This window comes from Leuciscus leuciscus, assembly GCF_965113295.1.
Source record: "Leuciscus leuciscus genome assembly, chromosome: 18".
NCBI lineage: Eukaryota > Metazoa > Chordata > Actinopteri > Cypriniformes > Leuciscidae > Leuciscus > Leuciscus leuciscus.
The window spans coordinates 33,642,474-33,665,290 of NC_138742.1; the positions used below are offsets into that span (position 1 = coordinate 33,642,474).

At 41.4% G+C, this 22,817-nt stretch overlaps 1 protein-coding gene across 6 annotated transcripts in view; it reads right to left on the reverse strand.

The window, feature by feature from the left end:
- Positions 1-266: 266 nt before the first annotated feature.
- Positions 267-22,817, reverse strand: part of iqsec1a (IQ motif and Sec7 domain ArfGEF 1a) — a 123,778-nt gene continuing 101,227 nt past the window's right edge. For 5 of the 6 annotated variants that reach the window (XM_082146002.1, XM_082146005.1, XM_082146004.1 and 2 more), the window contains 10 exons: positions 22,172-22,333; positions 21,900-22,022; positions 21,553-21,719; positions 20,939-21,078; positions 20,708-20,737; positions 20,156-20,281; positions 18,768-18,867; positions 18,238-18,399; positions 16,616-16,795; positions 267-4,228 (listed from right to left, as the gene is read on the reverse strand). In XM_082146002.1, the coding sequence (XP_082002128.1) occupies positions 4,215-4,228; positions 16,616-16,795; positions 18,238-18,399; positions 18,768-18,867; positions 20,156-20,281; positions 20,708-20,737; positions 20,939-21,078; positions 21,553-21,719; positions 21,900-22,022; positions 22,172-22,333 (1,204 nt within the window). In that variant the 3' untranslated portion in view covers positions 267-4,214. Of the gene's footprint in view, positions 4,229-16,615; positions 16,796-18,237; positions 18,400-18,767; positions 18,868-20,155; positions 20,282-20,707; positions 20,738-20,938; positions 21,079-21,552; positions 21,720-21,899; positions 22,023-22,171; positions 22,334-22,817 lie in introns of those variants that run through there. The other variant, XM_082146007.1, reaches the window with a different exon arrangement.

Sequence of the window (22,817 nt, forward strand, 5' to 3'; positions counted from 1 at the left end):
CAACTAAGGCCTGAAACACGGCTATAAATACACACAAACTGAGGAGTAAAACAAGCAACAGGTGCGACTTATTTAACAAACCAATGAGTAACCATGGAAACAAATGCCCGGAGTTTACCAGGCCACACAGTTTACCGGTTCTCTGAGTCCGGATGTCTCAGCGCTAGCAATATTAGACATTGTCGTATGACATGAAATCATAGCTCATCAATTCACAATATATAACAAAATAATCACAAAATAAATGTTTGGCCAAAAACACGACATCATATATTCATTTTATTTTATGCTCTGAATGTCGTCACAGTTTGAGTTTTACATTGACTGTACACTGACATAGATAACCATTACATAAAAAAAAATCTCAAATTACAAGCATTCTCTGTTCTACAACAACTAAATAAAACCCGTTTCCGTCAGCCATTTGTGGGAGTGTTTGATTGGGACGGTGATGATAGCAGCCTGTGAGGAGAGACACAGACAGTGACGAGACCTGACACGACACACTATATACACAATGACTTACTGACGGGGTCCCTAATATATAACTGCTCAAATGTGTCTCTACAGGGCCTAACAGTGGGTGCTTTCATGCCGTCATTGACTGATCACTGCAGTAACACACGACACAGAGCTGACCCGCCACACCTGGGCGGTGAGAGGATGCGGAGGCCAGGTAACATATACAGGATCATCAGAAAGTGGAGGAAAGACTTCAGGCTGAGTGTTGCATTTCAACATTCACTGCACATTGTGGAGGTCTCGCCTGTCAATCAGATTATTATTACGTTATTAACATTTTATACAGAAACAAAAAATCTCTGGAAAGTGTGACACTGAAGTAATACAAATATAAAAGCTTTTAAATTTCCTGTTAAAGTCAACATGAAACGACGTTCACAAACACATTTTACTTCCTTTATTGTGAGTGAAGAATGATATTAAACATGATATTAAACATGATAAAAGTAGGGCATGTGGACTTGGAGCAAGTATTTGCAAGTACAATTTCTTTTTTCTTGAAATGAATGTGCACCAGTGGATCGTGCTCAGTAAGACCAGGAGCGTCTGCAGAAAGTAAAACGGCGAGTTCTGGTTTCATGTTGACTTGAGGACAGCAGACTGAATATTGCACTCGAGAGATGTGATATGTTCAAAATAAACCTAGTGCTTTGGTTCGGGGTCATGAAAACATAATTACAAAACTGAAATATTGGGTAACATTTTATAATAACTGCACGCTATTAATCATTAGTTAAGCATTAATAAACAGTTAATTCATCATTTATAAAGCATTAATAGACATTAATAAACAGTTTATAAATACAGTTATAAATGCTTTGTTCTTGATTTTTAAGCATATCTATAATGTGTTTAATAATTGTATTTTCATACTTTATTAATGATCAGTTTATCATTTCTAAATGAAGTATTGCATTATTTACAAACTGGTTATTTAGGAGTTGTTGTCAGTGGTTCATAAGATCATTTAGAAAGTGTAAGTAAATGATTAATAAACTGTTTAAATACATATTATTATTCAGACATATAGTAATAGTTACTTAGTGTGTTAATAAATGGTTTATTAACATGTATTTCTACTGTAATTCAGGGAGTTATAAAGCATTTAGTAGTGGTCAGTTCACTATGTGTGTGAGCTCATCTAAAGTGAGGACTAGTTATGCTTTGTAAAGCATTTATAAAGGAGATTTAAAGGCTGTTAATATGTGTATGTTCTGTATCACTGTGTGTGTTTGTTTCCTTTTTCTATTTAGAAGAAACTGAGTCTTTGAATCTCCTTTATAAATGCTTTACAAGACATAACTAGTCCTCACTTTAGATGAGCTCACACTATAGTGAACTGACCACTACTAAATGCTTTATAACTCCTGAATCTACCACATACTTACACTTTATAAGTGATCTTATTAATCAATGACAACACCTAGTTTGTAAATCATGGTAAATAATGTAACTGGTTTGTAAATAATGCAATACTTCATTTAGAAATGATAAATTGATCATTAATAAAGTATGAAAATACAATTATTAAACACATTATAGATATGCTTATAAATCAAGAATAAAGCATTCATAGCCGTATTTATAAACTGCTTATTAATGTCTATTAATGCTTTAGTAATGCTTAACTAATGATTAATAGTGTGCAGTTATTATAAAGTGTTCCCAGATATGGTTCTTCAGTTTTCAGCTTATATATCTGATCAGAATGCATCTTTACAACAGCTTCATTTCACAGACCAGACGTTATTTCCTAGAGATAAACATTCCTCTAAACATACAGACGCTTGCATAATATAGCAGAATATTCACCTGAAACATCTCCTGGTTGTTCAAAAGTTAAAGAAAAGAAAAACTAAAGTACTTTTTACATGATTGCACTTCATTGTCATGGTAACACTGGTTTATTTTCTAGAATAAATAAACACCCAAAAACAACATCGAGAACAAATCACAGTTAAAGCCTAGCCGATCACTTTGACGTTGCGTTGGATGAAAACACTGGTTTGATGAGGATCTACACGCCACTATGCTGAAGAGTGAAGACGCTTTCGCCCATCATGACCAACATATTGCACTTATGAAGAAAACAAGACCGATCTTTAATAGATAGAAAAATAATGCAGCCACTGGCCCTCAGTGCGTAACTCCCAACGGAAAAGAAAAATATGTGGGAAAATCCGAAGCATCTCTCTCCAGTTAAAGGCATGCAAGCTCCTCGAACCCTCAGTATAGCAGCTCAAAGCCACATCACTGCACTTGTGCTTCACAATCTCCTCGTATCCGATCCCAGTGGAAGTTCTAGAGCATTCTGAAATATGACTGACTCAAACTGACCGAGATATTGTTCTTAAAAAGTTCATTTTTTACAGTGTTCTATAACATCGCTTTTTGCTTACAATGGTTTCAGTTGCACTACTGTACTATAATACTACACACACACACACACACACACAGAGCTGACGGGTGCAATGGCCATTGGCACGTTCATTTATGATTGTTAGATAACATATAGAGCTGTCATCTACAAATACAGTGTTAGAACATCTATCTGTCATTCTGCTAGTCTGAATGAATGTTAGTCTCAAAAACACAATGTTTGATTACAGGCAAACTTACTCTTCCACTGTGTGTGTTTCAACAAAACCCATCGACAGCATCAAGAAAATACTTTGCATGAAGTGAAGTGACTTTTTTAGGACCATTGAGATTATTTGTAGATTCATATATTAAGCACAATTTTGCACATTTAAATTCTCAAACTAAATAAAAAACTAAATCCTGTTAGAGTTATATCACTGCACTGTGGAAAACAATATTTAAATTGAAAATTATTTAAACAGCATAATAATATTTGTTTTAATGTATGCTTTCATTTAAAAAAATTATATTGTATTTTAAAAATTATCAGATGAGAATCACTTTTGATGATGATAAAAAAAAGCAACACTTCATTTTGATGGTCCACTTTAGACATTTAGCTGACTGTACGTAACAATAGCAGACATAAGAGTATTAGTAGACTGTCTGATTAATATCTGCTAACTCTTATTGTGATGCTCCTCAACAGACACTCTACTGTAACTTTTCAACTACGTCAACTTATTCTACTAACCCGAACCGAACAGTCCATAATACTCTAATGAGAGTTAGTTGACATGTAGTAGCAAAGTTACTTATAGTTAGTAGAATGTTTAAAAAGTGGACCATCGAAATGAAGTGATGCCAAAAAAGAATGATGATAATTTGTGCAAATTGTCATGAATATATATGTCACAATGCAATAGATCTTAATGGTCCTTGATTTTCTTTATGCAAAATATGATTTCTTAATTCTAATCTTGAGTCAGTCACCCGTAGGCAGAGCGCTGAGAGAGAGAGAGAGAGAGAGATGCTCTTCCGCTCTGCCTGGGTTTGGCTGGTATGGCTCATCGAGTGTCCGTTTAAAGCGCTGATCCCGGCGTGTGCTGATGGGTGGAGCTCCTGGAGGAAGTGACATCACTGAGAGTGGTGTGCGTGAGGCTGGGCGGTGTGGTGCAGGTTTGACAGATGTGGCGTGTGGGATGGGGAGGTGGAGGTGGAGGGCAGCCCAACACAGGGACCTGAGGAGGAGGAGGAGGAGGAGGAGGAAGAGTCTGTCAGGAGACAGATGATCCCGGAAGGAAGCTTCTCTCTGGCTCAGAGGACGACTGCTAAAGATGGAGTCCTGCGAGGAGAGAGATGTGGAACAAACATCAACATTTGCATATTCATTTTCTCCACAGGCATTAATAAAAGTTCCCTTTCAGATTAAACACTTCGGGAACTCTGGCGTGGAGTCCCATGAGCATGCTGACATTTCACTTTTACAGGAAACTGAGTGTAGAAAAATGGAGGCCAGCCTTCGAAGTGTTGGTATTCATTTTCTTATAAAATGTAACTTTAAAGTTGTTGTTTTTTAAGTCAGCTTTTTATACATTTAATCATTTAGCAGAATCTTTTATCCAAAGCAACTTACAAATGAGGAGAGCAATAGAAGCAGTTAAACTAACAATAGGACAACAATATGCAAGTGCTGTGACCCTTGCCAGTTTAGTCTAACGCAGACAAAAAAGAAAAGAGAGTGTTAGGGTTAGCTGTCTTATTCTCTACACTCGACACAGTCTACACAGACTTTAAACACGAAACCTGTGAGAACGCTGATGGCGTGCACATGCTTATTACGAGTTCAGTCTATTGGTATGCGCGTTTGCTTATATGTGCGTAGGTTTGTAATTCCCTACAAACCAAGCCTTAAAAAACTACTTGTCTGGCCTTAACATTTTTGATACAGAATTTTATCACTTCGCGGTAGATACGTGAACAGAAATTTTCCCGACAACGCTTTATCTGTAGAGATCTATGCAGCCTAACATTGAATTATAGAAGTCTGTAATGTATTATGTGGATGCTAGGTCAAAGAAATGTGTCTTTAATCTAGCTTTGAAATGACAGAGTGTGTCTGCTTCCCGGAAAATGTTAGGAAGACTGTTTCAAAGTTTTGGTGCTAAATAGGAGAAGGATCTACCGCCAGCAGTCGATTGTGATATTCTAGGTATTATCAACTGGCCGGAATTTTGAGATTGCAATAGACGTGAAGGACTATAATGCGTTAAGAGCTCGCTCAAGTATTGCAGAGCTAAACCATTTATTTAGTGCTTTGTAAGTAATCAGCAATATTTTAAAATGTACACAATGTTTAATAGGGAGCCAGTGCAGTGTTGACAGAACCGGGCTAATATGGTCATACTTCCTGGTTCTGGTAAGAACTCGAGCTGCTGCATTTTGAACCAGCTGTAGTTTGTTTATTAAGCGTGCAGGGCAACCACCCAGTAGAGCATTACAATAATCTAGCCTTGAGGTCATGAACGGATGGACTAACTGTTCCGCATTTGTCAATGACAGCATATGGCGTAATTTAGATATATTTTTAAGATGGAAAAATGCGGTTTTACAGATACTAGATACGTGACTTTCAAATGAAAGATTGGTATCAAAGAGCACACCCAGGTTCCTAACCGACGACGAACCCAGCTAGAGCAACGTGACACCACCACCAGGACAAGTAATTCCTTGTGTCTGTTTTACTATAAAACATACATATTGCGTCCACTTCACTAACACATAACACACTCATTGATACCATATTTCTATGGTACTGTAATTTAGAACAGCCTGAACTGCAACCGGTGACAAACAATAACAACAGAGTTAAATAGTCGACTAACTACAACCAATTTGTTTAGCCCTCTAAACAAAACAATGTTTCATCATATCTTTTAGCCTAGAGCTCAAAATGTGACTTTGTGAAACAGACTGTCCTTAACTAAAATGTTGCTATAGTACCGTAATAATATTAATGCTAGAAAGCCTCTGCACTTAGCAATTGTGATTTTGTTAAATAGTCTATTCTATTTCATCATTAGATAGTCCGAGGGGGCAGACTGCGATCTGGAGACGGCAGGAGGACACGGGCTAGGCCAGCCTCTCCAGGCAGTGTGTGTGCCATGTGTAGGATAGTCATCCCTCTGCACTCCATAGGCTGGCTGCCCATCAAAATCCTGCTTCAAACTGCTAACGAGACATCTTTTGTGATCATCTTGTTGTGATAAATTTCGCCTAAACAAACACCCTGAATAAAACTGGGGATGGGTCAACTGTAACAGAGTTTGATATCATATGTGTGTAATTTTGTGTCTGTGGTGAGCATGCCAATAGGGATGAACTCTTTAGCTGTTTATTCACCATTAAAATGGAGTAGGTCCAAAGGTACACTATAGTATCCCCAGGGACGCTGCCATAAGACCCAAGAGTTTGTGGATCTCTGGTCCTGCTCTGAACTGATCCGGGCAATCATGCATGAACAAATATTGTCTGTTGCCTCAGAAACAAAAGACTTTTCTAAAGATTTTAGCCTCAAACCTAGCCTCGGTAAATGATGATCGAGAACTAAGTCTTGATGTCGAATTACCAACTACTCCGAATGCGCTAGAATCAGGCAATCATCGAGTTCATTTAACACCCTTAGAGCCTCAATGGAGCCAGGGCGGCATCCATACATTTTGTGAACATACAAGCCACAAAGGCAAGGTCAAAAGGAACAACCTTGAACTAGTTAGCTTTGCCTGAAGCAAACCTGAGGATTTCCCTTTGTCTCTTCAATGCGGGAGAGCTAACTTCCTGCAGACTTCCTTTCCAACCCTGCCCCAACACACCTGCTCCGACACACCTGCTCCGACACACCTGCCCCGACACACCTGCCCCGACACACCTGCTCCGACACACCTGCCCCGACACACCTGCTCAAACACACCTGCCCCAACACACCTGCCCCAACACACCTGCTCAAACACACCTGCCCCAACACACCTGCTCCAACACACCTGCCCCAACACACCTGCCCCAACACACCTGCCCCAACACCTGCCCCAACACACACCTGCTCCAACACAACCTGCCCCAACACACCTGCCCCAACACACCTGACCCAACACACCTGCTCCAACACACCTGCTCAAACACACCTGCTCAAACACACCTGCCCCAACACACCTGCTCCAACACTCCTGCTCCAACACACCTGCCCCAACACAAACCTGCTCCAACACACCTGCCCCAACACACCTGCTCCAACACACCTGCCCCAACACACCTGCCCCAACACACCTGCTCCAACACACCTGCCCCAACACACCTGCTCCAACACACCTGCCCCAACACAAACCTGCTCCAACACACCTGCCCCAACACACCTGCTGTCCTAAACCGTCATCCTTTTTCAACACAGGATAATATCAACTGTCATATCGGATTCCTTCTGGAAAGGAGGCACTTCCTCTATGGCCACTTTCTCCAACAAGGAATGAATTCCGGCTCCCGAAAGAGCCTCCATTAAAGTGAAGTGGGCATGGCCAAAACTGGATAGAATACTAGAGATCTTTTAGACTTGTAACTCAACTCTCTATGTGCAAACATCTCCCTGTTGTAACCACAGCATTATGGTCACATAAACTACAGCATAACTCCTCCGAGGGCATTGTTGCAAGAAGCACAAGTGATAAACTTAATCAACCCAAAAGGGGAAAATGAACAACTTAACTCAATATGAGGGCCCCGACATCTACCATGGAGGCACACCCTGCTGTGATCATGACATTGTGGCTGTGAGCAACGTTTTCATGCTTCAAGGACATTATGGGATGCTGAAACATGATGAATCCAATAATTCAAAACTCCAACGTACAGAGAGTTAACAACCAATCAGCATTCAGTATTCAAATCATCAAACATGTGGGCTGATAATATTACACCCCCCATTTTATGCTACCACATAAGTCTAATATGGCAGACTTTACACTTCCATTAAACATATCGGGTCACATCAGGAGGGAGCAGAATAATTAACATTGCACTTATAGATCAGATGAACAATGATTCCCTAATACCAAAATCATGTTGGTATTTCAACTATTAAATAGCCTACCTTGAGTAACTAGTTAAAGTGTCGTAACCAATGACAAGCAGAACATACATTCAACAAAACAATCTTCGGACTAGCATCTATAATACTGCAACATTTGTTTTATATCTTAACGAATGTCAGAAGTTCATGATTTATAAACCAAGATTGTCTTTAGGTCATCATAGGTCATGAACATTGATCATAATGGGTGCGGATAAGGTATGACCAAGTGTGTCTCCACAGGCACAATACAGTGGGGGGCATCCATCAACCATTGCCTAGTTGAAAGCAAACATTATCCCCTTGTGCCAATGCTGACAATGGCTGTGCAGTGCGATCATGGGACTGTCTCTGTTTTGCTTGTTTTAGTTTCCATTTCGCATTCACCAGATTTTGATCCACAACCTGAGGCTGTAGCTGTTCTCCTGCCGTGGGCAGAATGGAGCGAAGACGTCTACTCATCAGCAACTGTGAGGGAGACTTAAATCCGTCAACAGGGGTGTTCTTGTGTTCGAGTAAGCTGAGGTAAGGATCCTTCTCAGCATGTGCTCTGCTCAGTATGGCCTTTGCACTATCGGCAAAGCCATGATTTCACCGAATAGATAGCTGACTAAATGTTACATGTGCAAAGTCCCACTGAATTGCAAAGTTTTGAAGTCATGCAACCTGTACTTTGGGTCTAAATTATTCTTTCAGGTACTGCACGCCTAGCAAAGATGGCCTTCAGCTTACGGATGACTATGTAATTTTACTGTGGATGATGTTGAATGGAGTCTCTCCAGCTCGAAGAATCTGCTGTAGTAGTCTACGGCTATTAAATATTCATCTCCGTTCCACATGAACAAGTCTGTTGCAGCGATCTTCCACAGGCGTTCTGGGATCTGGTGAGAGATTATGGACTCTTCTGGATTATATTTTCGGAGCTCCTAGCATGTGGTGCATCTTTCCACCAGTTCCTCAATTTGTTTGTTCATGCCTGGCCAAAATAAAATATTTCTGGCTCTTTGCTTACTCTTCTCAATTCCCATGTGTGCCGTGTGTATGCACTCTAACATTTCTGCCCTAAGCGCATGTGGAATGATGATTTGCTCACCCTTAACAGAAGTCCTTTGATCTCTGAAATCTCATCTCTGTGACTCCAGTACCCAGCAAGGCTGGAGGGGCACTTCTTCCTCACATCAGGCCACCCGGCTTTAATGACACTTCTCAGGGATGTAAGCTGTGGGTCTTGCTCTGCTGCTTTTCCGATGCTCGTTAGCTTCCTGTCGCTTACAGGGAGATTAGCTACAACTGTGTGAATTTGTGCATCCATATCCTCATCCAGTGATTCAAGTCTGCATAAGATGGACTTCCTGGACAGTGCATTGCACTATTGGAATGTCTTTTCCTGGACGGTGCACAATTTCGATATCGTACCCCTGTAGTTGCAAGATAATTCTGAAGGCGTGGAGGAGCGGCTGCAAGAGGCTTTCTCAGGATGGGTTCGAAAGGTTTGAGGTCAGACTCGACAATAACCTTTCTGCCATAGACATGTGCGTGAAAACGTTTGCATTCAAACACCACAGCATACAATTCCTTTTCAAACTCTGCGTAATTTTCTTCTGTTGGTGTGAGGGATTTTGAAGCATACGCAATGGGTTTGTGGTCCTGAAGCAGTACAGAACACTTTTTGATGCATCAACCTGCAGGCGGAGCTCTTTACCAGGGTCATAGTAAGACAGGACAGGGCCAGGATCTCGTGTGATCAGCTCTTTCATCTTCTCATGCTTTCATCTGAGTCTCGTCCCACGCAAACTCATTACACTGTTTCAGGAGCTGCCTCAGCGGTGCGTTTACTTCAGACAGATTTGGTGCAAATCTGGACAAGTAATTGACAATACCTAAGGTGGTAGTGCTGGGCGGTATGACCAAAAATCCATATCACAGTGTTTTTCAAAATGTTACCAGTTTCACGGTATATGACTGTATTTTTTTTTTCAAGCATGACTGGGTGTTAACCACATTTTCAACTGATTGAGAGGAAATACTGCAGTAGATGGACTTAGAATGCCCTATTTTACTGTCATGAGTGAATATTGTAGAAAAATTCCACACTAGTATTAATACAGGTTTGCAAGGCTGTTTACAAAGAGGTGGCAGCAGGAGGCGCTGTAGCGGCAGACACAGCGGTTTCCCTGCTAACGGCTCATAAACGCTGCTTTATCAGGAAGGATAAAGAAAGATTCAGTAGAAATAACAACGAAAATATTCTAAAGCCCGTCAGTTCACTTCAGATACATTCATATAAAAACACCTGCGCCGCGTTTTGACTTTGAAACGTGCAGTGCTCATGTTTATTCAACGATGTCAATGCCAACCACAAATATATTTTCCAAAAGTCTGTTTTGATATTGTGAACCACTGAATGGGAAACACTGTAATATAATTTGACAGCTATCAATTATAGTTTATATAATTGCCACCACAGCACAACAGTGAAAAGCGACCCCTCTAAAAAACAGTGTCACGCCGCGTTCATTGTTAAAGCGACATACACCGTATAGCGGTATATAAAAAATGTATATCACAACAAAAATAAACACCGGTATTCTATATGAACCGGTATACCGGTAACCAGTTCTGAATTATTCTTTAGAGGGCTCATGTCTCTTATCCCGATAACTTTCTCTGGATCAGGTTTGATGCCTTCGCACGTTAGCTTGTGCCCGAAATAACTGACCTCAGGGTCACACTTTTGTCTGGGTTGAGGCATTCTCCTTTTTCACGTGTCCTCATTAGCACAGTGTGCAAGTTTGCATCATGTTCCTCTTTTGTTTTTCCAAAGATGAGTATGTCGTCTACAATGGCTGCAACACCGTCAAGCCCTTCATAAATCTCATATTTTTTTCTCTGAATCTTGGAAGAGAATCTTGGAATCTTTGGAAAGAGATCAGTCCAAAAGGTAGACGGAGACATCTGTACCTTCCCACTACAATATTTAATGTTGTTAGTTTTGATGACTCCTCTGACAGCTTGATTGCCCAATATCCAGATTTTGCATCAAGCTCATTAGAGAATTATGCTCCAGCAAGTTTTGGGGTGCTGTTGTCCAGAGTCAGCAGGGGGTGGCGGCCTTTTGATTGCTTTATTCAAGTCTCTAGGGTCTAAACATACCCTGAGCTTTCCAGTGCAGGGTTTCAACGACCACTAGGGCATTAACCCAGTCTGTGGGTCCCGTGACTTTAACAATAACACCTGCTTTATCCATGCTGTCTAGCTCCTCCTTGAGGCTGCAGGATCCAGGAGTATAGACCTTATGTGCCAGAGAAACGAGGGCGCCGCCATCTTTAGAATATTGTCTTTGAACTTCCGTTTTTTCGGTTGCTCTGTATATTTCTATGGTGCTGCTGTCGAGGAGTAATTAGCTTTTGAAGTGGATTTACTTAATGTAAAGTTAACGAAAGTTATCATGAGGATTGTAATGTTTAAAGCAGATGATTTAACAAATGTCAGTAGACCGGGAAGATTTTAAAACGAGCCGTTCATTAATAAATACGCAAGATCGCTGTGAAAATACAAACCGGAAGTCAAAAGACAACGAGCGCAGCGCTGAAAAGGGGCGGGGCTACATAAGGTCTATAGGAGTATAGTGCAGGATCCAGGAGTATAGGAGTATAGTGCAGGATCCAGGATTGGATTCTCCTGGAAATTGACCAATTCCGTGAAAGACATCCTGGAATTCTTGCGTGAGACCACAGGGTTTGTTTATATCTGTTTACAAGCTTTATCAGTCCCATGTCCATGCATGCTCTCAGACCAAGCACGGGAGGTGCGTGTGTATTCACTATGTAACATTCCAGCAAAGCTTCTGTGTCTTGCTGACTTGTCCCTTTTACATCAAGTGTCTCTCCGCCATAGCCTTTGAGACGGCGCATCGTGGGTTTCAGTTCTGTTGTGTTGAAAAGATTTTTAAAGGTGAACTAAGTAACTTTTTTTTACCTTAACTGAACAGCTTCGGAGTCATTGGAATGGTTATATTACTTATTTCGGGTTGAATGGTGGTCGTTTCGCACCCCCCTGGTGCCCGTGAGCGGAAAATACGCACTTGCAACTTTGAGCCGGCGGGCCGCCGGCCGCTGCGTCAGGAAGTCTCGCGTGATATCAGGTCTCGCGATGTAAACAATTGCTTTACGGCCAAAAGAAATCTGCTAAAATGCTGTCATTATTGCGCTCCCTCACGCTGTCCGAACCCGAATGAAGAAGACGTTTTAAAGAATGTCCCATCTGCTTTGATGTCGTTGATCTACTAGCCTCTGGTGTCTGAGAATCACCAACGAGTTTTTACAACAGTGTTGTCAAATATCTATTCCGAAGTTGTGGGGGGAGCTCTAGAGAGAAACCTGCGAGCAAAAAGCGAGAATACAGCGAAGAAGTCCCGAAGTTACTGAGTGCTGCTTTAAATTTACTGGCTGGAATGATGTTCAACTGGGCCTCAGTATCCAACTTGAAGCTAACTTTGTTTAGATTTGTTCCTCAAAATCCTGTTCACATTCTGTGTTAATTGCACATATACTTGTGCATCTTTGTGTGACCACCCTATATCAATGGCTTTTTTCCAATGTTAGATCAGCACCTTGATTTTGCAGTTTCTCTCTTGAATTTTGAGGCGTTAGTTGCAAAAACAATGCGGTCCCGTTCTATTTAGTCACTGTTTGTATATCCAGTCATTCACACGGAGTTTAAGCTCTGTGACGAAGTATTCAAATGTCTTGTGTTCCCTGTGTTTTTTCATGAAACTTGTACCTCGCAAAGATCGGGTTGGCTTTTGGCATGACATACTCCTAAAACTTATAATAAGAATGTAGATTTTTGGATTCATGTCTGATAATGTCTATGTATTGTAAACATCTCATCCCCTTTGCCCATCCACAGGAGCAGAAAGCTGCACATGGTCTCCTCTGCCGGTGGACGAATATTATAAAAGTCGAATATTAATTATTCTGTCCCTTGACAGTTTTGCAGCATCCCTCCACCACTTCTCACTCTCTGCTGTGTCCTATCCTAGTTAAGGATGGGGGAGTACTCTGAGTTTGGGCCAAATCCATAGCTCAGAACCCTCCCCTTGGACGGCACACCAAACATAGGGCATACTTTACCCTGATATCTGATTACACGTGCATGTGAAATTCAGTGCACTAACACTGCTGTAGTTTATATAACAGCAGTCTCTGACAGCAGAATGCTACTTTCTAGTAAAATGAAAACTGATTTCTCAGATAAAATGATTTCTTAGTTTTACCACAAATATATATCATCTGTCATTTTATTTTCTAAAGATATGTCCAGATGTGCAGTCTATCAATAACATGTGAGTGGCAGCACTAGGAACGGCCACGAGCTGGCGGTGTGAACGCAGCTTTACACTGAATCATTAGATGAAAATGAATAGGGTCAAATTGTAAACGTAAAAATACTCAGTTTCAATATTATAGCAACAAGGAAAAAGGCAATATATGTGTTGTTATTTTAGCGTGTAATCACTTAGTAACTTGTGTAAAGTTATTACATAATTTGACAACTTATAAACCCTATACACCAGGGGTGTCCAATCCTGTTCCTGGAGATCTCCCGTCCTGCAGAGTCCAGCCCTGATCACACACACACCTGAACCAGCTCATGATCTTCAGGAGCACTTCATCACAGACAGGTGTGTGTGTGATCAGGGCTGGAGCTGGTTCAGGTGTGTGTGTGTGTGTGATCAGAGCTGAACTCTGCAGGACAGGAGATCTCCAGGAACAGGATTGAGCACCACTGCTATACACCATAAACCTTAAAACCCTAAAACGACTGTAAAAGGGATGATTTAAACTTTACAGCTCAAATAATACACATTTCTAAGAGAAACAATTGCGTAAGCGCTTTTATAAACTTATACAGTTCACATTTCAGCTTTTAAAACCTTCAAAATGAAATTTCTTTTGTAAGTGAACTTCAAACGGATTTTTTCTTTTTCTTTTTGTGGCAATCAAATGCTGTCAATTGAGCGTAATTTGTACTGAACCCAGAATATTATTTCAATAATAGATGGGTGTAGCAGGATTGTGGATGACCCTTGCTCAAGCTTCTTCAGACCCCCCACGAGCTCTGACACAAACATTAGTGGTGGAAACAGATCTACAGGACAAATAGTGGATTCCTGTGGACACATTCACACCACGGCTGAACTTTTGCACACCAACATTCTTGTCTCTGTGAAAACAAACTGCAAACCCTGTAGGACCAGTCATCCTGCACTCATATAACTTTACCAGTGACACTCCAAATGTTATTTATAATATATTAATGTGTGAAAATATTACATGTTAGCTTAACCTCCTACGGTGGCTGAGAGAGCTCAACGTGCAGCAACTGAAGAAAACATCTTCATCAGTTTCACAACACATGTGTGCTCCAAATACTCACAGACCACAAGGGAAATGTTTCCAGGGGACCCACATAAGTGACGAACCCGGCTGGGACGTGCTTACAGCTCAAAGTCTACTTTATTTTATTTTATTATTAGGCGTTCAAGTGCATAGCGCTGAAACCCTATTGTTATTTTTAATTTTCCCATGATGCAGCATTCTCCATCTAAAACTGATCGGGCAGACTGAACCGTAAGTCGTAGAGACTTTGAGGGCTGATAGTGCTCACACCGCCTACAACGTCACCAAGGCCCGCCCCGATCGGCCTGACGGGGGCGCTACAGCGTCGAAAGTATGAAATGGCTCATGACTCCTCAACCGCTAGGCGTAGGCTCGAGTATCTTATATCGCTGGAATCCTTGTTTTTTGAAAAACCTACTTTTGCAAACTACTCCTAGGTTTTTGGCCTGATCAGAACCAAACCACTGCAGAAATATTCTATGGGCCATTCTATAGTGACTGAATGGTTTAGCTCCGCAGTACTTGAGTAACGGGTCCCAGCCGGGTTCGTCACTTATTTGGGTCCCCTGGAAACATTTCTGTTGTGTTCTGTGTTATTTGCAGCACGTTTCTGTATTTGGTTGTGTTGTGAGTATTTGGAGCACACATGTGTTGTGAAACTGATGAAGATGTTTTCAGTTTGCATGTGTTTTCTTCAGTTGCAGTGCGTTGAGCTCTCTCAGCCACCGCATTAACCTCTTAAACATCAAGAATATCATTCTTCACAGGGAATCAAACAAACTAACAAAAACATAAAGTGGGCTCCACAAATATTGGCACCCTTGGTAAAATGTAGTGTTTGCAATTCCTGCTCTTATGCCCGATACACACTGTCTTCCGTCTGGCTGTCCCAGATGAAAGATGACCAATCTTGGCAGTTTCTGTGGTCATGGCTCCTAAACGCTGGCCCTGCGTCGTACAGTTAGAGAGGTTCAAAGACGGCTGTGGTTGCGATCTTGGGAATTTCATGCAGAAATTTAGCATGATCATCTCAGTGTGTTTGTGCTACGTCCTACGTCTACTGACTAGCCAATAAAAATGCAACATGAAATGCCGTATTGATCAATGCGACATTAACTTAATTAACTTAACTAAAACTTAAACCCATTACCTCAAGATCAGATTACAAGATTGGCATGCCATGTTGGCCTCTGTTCTCTAGCCATGACCATATTCTACTCTTTCACTTCCTCCTCTTTTTTCAGAGCACATCAAAAAACACAATTGCTAATTTCAGCCTGACGCAGTTTTCATTTTCACGTCCTGCGCCACGCTGTTTAAATAGCAAATGAATTTGCGCCCATTTGTGGCCCATGGGCTGCTGGTCTGAGAATGAGGTGCGCATTGTTGGAGCGTTGCTATTCTGAGGAACTGAAATAGACTGAGCCACTGACCAACTGAAACCTGCTCTAAATGGCGCAGTATTTATTTTTTTTTTTTAAAGAGCGTGTTAGTAATATGAGCCTATAGGCGGGTCCACAACGCACACACACTCTGCTTATTACACACACTCAGCTTATTACACACACTCAGCTTATTACATACACTCAGCTTATTACACGCAGCAGCACACAAACATGCCAAATGTGTAATAAAGATATGGTGGAATCCGGCTTGTTCTGTAGATGTGTTCACACACACACACACACACACACACACACACACAGCTTTAACCTCACGCACAAACAGATCTGTCTCCTCTCAGTTTTTCCGCTTGCAAATTCCCTCATGTAAATAGCGAATCCGCCATGGCGCGAGCGCAACTGGCTTTTAAACGGAATGGGAGATGAGACTCTGATTGGTTTATTACACGTTACGCCCAAAATACACCCATTACTCATTAAGAGAATAGAGACGAAATACACCCATTACTCATTATGAGAATAGAGACAACCCTTTTAAACCATGCGCCGGCAGCGCCGACCATTTTTCCCGTCGTTAAAATAGCAAAAGTGGTTTCAGACTTGCACCGTGCGCTTTAGTTAAAATAGGGCCCTTAATGCTTAATTTGTTTCTTTCAACTATTTGACTTTAATTCAGATTGTTTTGTGAATATTTTGAATGAAAGACTTTAAAATTTGCAAAAACAAATTTTCATAGTCAGTTTTGCTCATATCTGTGGATCCCACTATCCGGTGTCCTCAGTGTCCGTCAGCTAGAGGGAGCTCACCTGCTTCAGAGAGATCCCGTAAGGAGCTGCTGAGCGCACTCCTCTTCAGTCCCTCGCCCATGGCGTACGAGTCGTCCAGGCTAGTGCGGCCCATGCTGCCGTTCCCCGTCTCTTTCTTCAGGCCAGACATGCTCTGAGACATACTGGGCCGGACCACCCCTTTCTGCTTCTCCAGCTCCGCTGCAAACATCCGAACACACACATTTGATTCATATAGCACACACTTCCACTAGGACAACAAACTAGAGCGTTTGCTTTAGCGGACAGTCATACCTCATGCTACTCTTCCATTACATAATAAAGCATAAAAATCTAAATGACCCTGGCATGTCCATCAGAAATAAAGGCGACAACAGCAAAGTTAAAATGCAATCAAACGTTTTAACCGAAGCCAAGCGAGAAATTAACATGAATTGTGATCTGACGTTCATCTGATTGATATTCACATGTGAAAGTGACCCAGACAGGAACACAGAGGAACGAAGCCTCTGACTCTTACAATTAAACATGCAAATGACATTTAATATGATACTTTAAAATAGCGGTCCCCAACCTTTTTTGCGCCACAGACCGGTTTAATATCAGACAATATTTTCACGGACCGGCCTTTAAGGTGTTGCGGATAAATACAACAAACAAAATGATACGACCGGCATAAAAACTGGGGTATTTTTTAAATATAATAATAAACGTGAATCCAATGTGTAGGCCTACTCGCAACTTTATTAGCAGCGTCCTCGTAACATCGTGCCTAAAGACAACTGAGAAAGCCTGAACACAAACAAAATGCCCCCCAAAAGAAAAAAAATCTCCATGTTTTCGGTGCTGATGCGTTCATGTAACATGTAAGGGTGGCGCTGTCAATAAAGCACCTAAAAGCTGTCACAACGAACCGGCAAAATTAATGATTATGAATATGTAAAATATAGCAGGAGACATTTTAACTGTTGACTAATAAACAAGTGTTTTCTGTGTCAGTGTGTCGGCTGCAAAGATGAAGTTGACGATGCTGACTCGCGATCGTCGCAATAATGAACGCGCCGGAGAGAAATGCACATTTCATACGAATTACACATTTCATACGAATTACACATTTCATACGAATTACACATTTCATACGAATTACATAAGCAGAGAACAGTCAGTTTTCTTTCGTTTTGAATTGTTCTGTTTAAAAGTAGACATTTCAAGCTTTCTATATATATCTCAGGTCTGTGAGGCAAGTAGGCTACCTTATACGCTGAGTTTCGGTTAATTAATGAGATGAGCTCCAGTTCACGCGCTGGCGCCTCCGTGTTCTTTCTGTGCGGCCCGGTACCAAATGTCCCACGGACCGGTACCGGTCCACGGCCCAGCGGTTGGGGACCCCTGCTTTAAAAATGACTTTAACAGCATTCCTGCAAAAGGAGATTTCTTTTTATACTGTGGACAGTCTTATGTGAACTATGAGGATTTCTGAACGAGTTATTTTTGCAGTTTCTGCTGTCTTTAATCCAGATAACTGTAATTCTGCATCGGTTCCAACTCTCTGCATGATGCTCAGTGATGTCTGAATCTACACGGCCGCTCACAAAACCTGGTCTGGAGAAGATGAGGATTGGGAAGAATAAAGGTCTGTTTACACTCTATCCGGTACTTTTCCATTTCCTGGACTTCAGCGATGGATTCTCGCAGGTCGCTGAGGAATTTCTTGCGGTCCTGAGGGTTGGGAGCATTGAAATTGATCAGGACTTTGAAGTCCGCACCTGGAATGGCTGAAGTCAACCGGATGCCATTCGGATAGACTGAGAAGAAGAAGAAACCGTAATTTTACTTCAGAAAAATTCAGATAAAGTAAATAAATCATATATTTATGTGGATTCTTATAGTACACGCATGCAGCATTATGCAGGACTGAGAGTGCCATGAAATGAAGGAATCAAATATAATTATTTTTTATTAAGTCAAAAACAAAAATAAAAAAATCACTGAATTAAGCTACAGAAATGCATCACATCACAGTGTCCATGCTGCGACTTTAAATAGACTTTATCTATCGGTGATTTATTTGTATATTTACATGATTATTGCTGATTCCTTCATTTTTAAATGACACTAAAGAAAGACAAGTTTTTGTTTCATATTCATTTCTGATTGTGTATATATTTCTTACACTGGTTTTCAAAGAGCATCACTTGCATCCCGTACAAAGAGAAAGATTGCCTGAAACTATATGTCACTGAATTTTTCTTCTTTTGGAAGATCTTGGTAACCTGTCACAGAAAAGCAACACTCACAGTCAGCACATCTGCTGATATCTGTATATTAGAGACAGTATGATGTGATGTGTTGTGTGTAATGCTCTACTGGGTGGTTGCCCTGCACGCTTAATAAACAAACTACAGCTGGTCCAAAACGCAGCAGCTCGAGTTCTTACCAGAACCAGGAAGTATGACCATATTAGCCCAGTTCTGTCAACACTGCACTGGCTCCCTATTAAACATTGTGTACATTTTAAAATATTGCTGATTACTTACAAAGCACTAAATGGTTTAGCTCCGCAGTACTTGAGCGAGCTCTTAACGCATTATAGTCCTTCACGTCTATTGCGATCTCAAAATTCCGGCCAGTTGATAATACCTAGAATATCAAAATCGACTGCTGGCGGTAGATCCTTCTCCTATTTAGCACCAAAACTTTGGAACAGTCTTCCTAACATTGTCCGGGAAGCAGACACACTCTGTCAGTTCAAAACTAGACTAAAAACACATCTCTTTGACCTAGCATACACATAACACATTATAGACTTCTATAATTCAATGTTAGGCTGCATAGATTAGGTCAGCCGGAGCCGGGAACACTTCCCATAAATCCTGATGTACTCGTTACATCATAAGAAGGATGGTGTCTACGCTAATATTAGTCTCTCTGTTTATCCCGAGGTTTACAGCAGTCCGCCGGATCCAGGCCGTATCCAGATCTGATGAAGGACCTGCGCCTGGACGCGACGACAACGCAGTCCTGAAGTGTCAACTAGTCTCTCCCCTGTGAAGGCCCTTCCCTTTACCTCTCTACAGATAAAACGTTGTCGGGATAATTCCGGTTTGCGTGGCTACGCGGAAGCGATACAAATTCTGTATTATAAATGTTAAGGCCAGACAAGTAGTTTGTTCAGGGTTGGTTTGTAGGGAAGGACTACACGCCTGCACACATAAATTCAAACGCGCATACCTATAGACTGAACTCGTAATACGCATCAGCGATCTCACGGGTTCGCGTTTTTGAAGTTTGCGTAGAGAGAACTTAAGAGTTTTCTGTTAGAACGGTGTCGTGTTAGCGGCCCCTGAGTTAATAACTAATGATCGTTGCGACGGAAGTGAATCAATCAAAACTAACTTTAGCTGGACAATAACTTTGTTCTAGAGCTGCTGTAAAGCTAAACAATCTCTGTTACTATAATCTCCTATTATCACTGTAAAGCCGCTTTGGAACAATCTACATTGTTAAAAGCATTATATAAATGAAGATGACTTGACTTGACTTGTGTTTGCGCGCTCTCACCACCAGCAGGTCATTGAACAGGAAGATCTCCCGCTGATGCTGCCCGAGTTTCTGCAGTCGGTTTGGATCCGGGACCTCGAACAGTCTGCAGTAGCACACGAGCCTGCGGTGAGCCTGAGACAGCACCTGACACACACACACACACACACACACACACACACACACACACACACACGTCATGCTGGGGACGGTACACTCACGGCTGTGTGTTTTTATACTCAACTATGGTATTTTCTATGCTCTTACTGTAAATGCAGCCCATAGACAAACTGTGTTTTTGCATTTTTAGAAAGACATTAAGTATGTTTATTAAGCCATTCTTTTCATGAGGACTGTTGACTACTCCCCACACTGTAGCTAACACACACACACACACACTCTCTCTCTCTCTCTCTCTCTCTCTCTCTAACACACGCACACACACTCTCTCTCTCTCTCTCTCTCTAACACAGACACACACAAACTCTCTCTCTCTCTCTCTCTCTCTCTCTCTCTCTAACACACACACACACACACTCATGGTTTGCAACACGCATCATGAAGTATACTCACACATCCGAGGCCATGGTGATGCGATCCGATCTGTAATGCACGAGATATATGAGTGAATCATGCAATCCACTGTTGATGATTCAAAATGATTGTATCAGAATTGTTGAGAAATTATAAGAGCTCTTAAACTACGCCTGACAGACTCATTATCTTCATTAATTACATGGGCAGTATCTGGGGAAGTCTCTGTATCAGTGTTTAGTAGAGTTTCATGGACCGGGTCAAGCTTACTTGCTTCTTGCCCACGATGAGCTTCTCCACCTTCTGCACCTGAGACACATGGTCATCGTTAGTTTTCAGCTCCTTCTTCTGGATCCGCTCGTAAATCCCCACCAGCATCTCCCGAGGGATGTCCTCTCCATCATCAACCCCTTTCAACACACACATGCAAGGCTATAACACACACCTCGCACTCTTCTGTGACCGTGTATCAAGTCCAACTGAGCTGAACATGGACTCATCCTCGACGCCTGTGAACGTCAGCTCATTTAATACTAACACTCTACAATAAGGTTCATTACTTAACTACTTCAGTTAACATGAACTGAGAATGAACAACACTTCTACAGCATTTATTAATCTTAGTTGATATTAATTTCGACATTTACTAATACGTCATTAAAATCAAAGGTTGTATTTGTTAACATTAGTTAATGCGCAGTGAACTAACATGAACAATGAACAGCTTTATTTGTATTAACTAACATTAACAAAGATTAATTAATACTGTAACAAATGTATTGCTCATTGTTAGTTCATGTTAGTCAATACATTAACTAATGAACCTTATAGTAAAGTGTTAGCGATTGAATAGAGTGAACGCAACCGTGAGTTTCCATCCAAACCTCGCAGGTTCTTGACGAAGTCCTCGAGCTTCATCTTGCGCTCCAGCTTGACGTTGGGGCTGTACATGTCTGTGTTGAGGAGGATGATGGCGAATGCCAGGATGAAGATGGTGTCAGGGTTTCTGAACTGACGGACCACATCAGGGTTACAGATGCAGTAGCGCTGGCTAAACACACACACACACACACACACATCATCTTTCTACAGTTAGTGCTGTCATCTTTGGCTGCTTGATTATCTTCTTCACCTTGTTTATTTGTTGTTTCTAATTTACTTCAGAATTATGTCAGAGCTAAAAGCTGCATGGCTGAGTGTAGTAGATGTGTGTTTGGTGATGCGACAGCACCTGTAGGCCTCGATCAGGCGCTCCACCTTCTGTGCTTCTCCCTGAACACGGATCTGAGCCTGGAATTTCCTCAAAGCTTCATCCAGCTCCATCCCTGAGAAATCCAGCTCATCCACCACACAGCTGACACAGACACACACCGTTCACATGCCACGTCTACACAAACCTGAGGCTTACAGCCAGTGGCATTTTTCAACACAGTATAAAATGAAAAACTGCATTCATCTAATAACACAATGTGTGTGTAGTGTGAAAACACTGCAAATACTTACTCTAAAACATCCCTGTTGAACTGTTTCTGCCGGTTCCCCAGGAACTCCCCGATCATCTGTCGACTCAAGCCTTTCCTCTGCAGGAGAAAGTGTGCGACTCCCACGGGAGTGTCCGGGATAAAGCCCCTCTCCGTCAGGTACTGCACTCCCTTCTCTGGCTTTCTGAAAGCAGAGGAGCAGCTCAAGTTAACGTCGTGTCCTTCTGAACGCTCGCACTGCATCGTCGCCGAGACCCGACATGCAGAAGAAACAGAAATGCAGTGATAAGAGAAATAGAAGAGCTAAAAGAGGTATAGAAGAACTAAAAGAGATATAGAAGAGCTAAAAGAGAAATAGAAGAGCTAAAAGAGGTATTGAAGAGCTAAAAGAGGTATAGAAGAGCTAAAAGAGATATAGAAGGGCTAAAAGAGGTATAGAAGAGCTAAAAGAGGTATAGAAGAGCTAAAAGAGATATAGAAGAGCTAAAAGAGATGTAGAAGAGCTAAAAGAGGTGTAGAAGAGCTAAAAAAGGTATAGAAGAGCTAAAAGAGGTATAGAAGAGCTAAAAAAGGTATAGAAGAGCTAAAAGAGATATAGAAGAGCTAAAAGAGGTATAGAAAAGCTAAAAAAGGTATAGAAGAGCTAAAAGAGGTATAGAAGAGCTAAA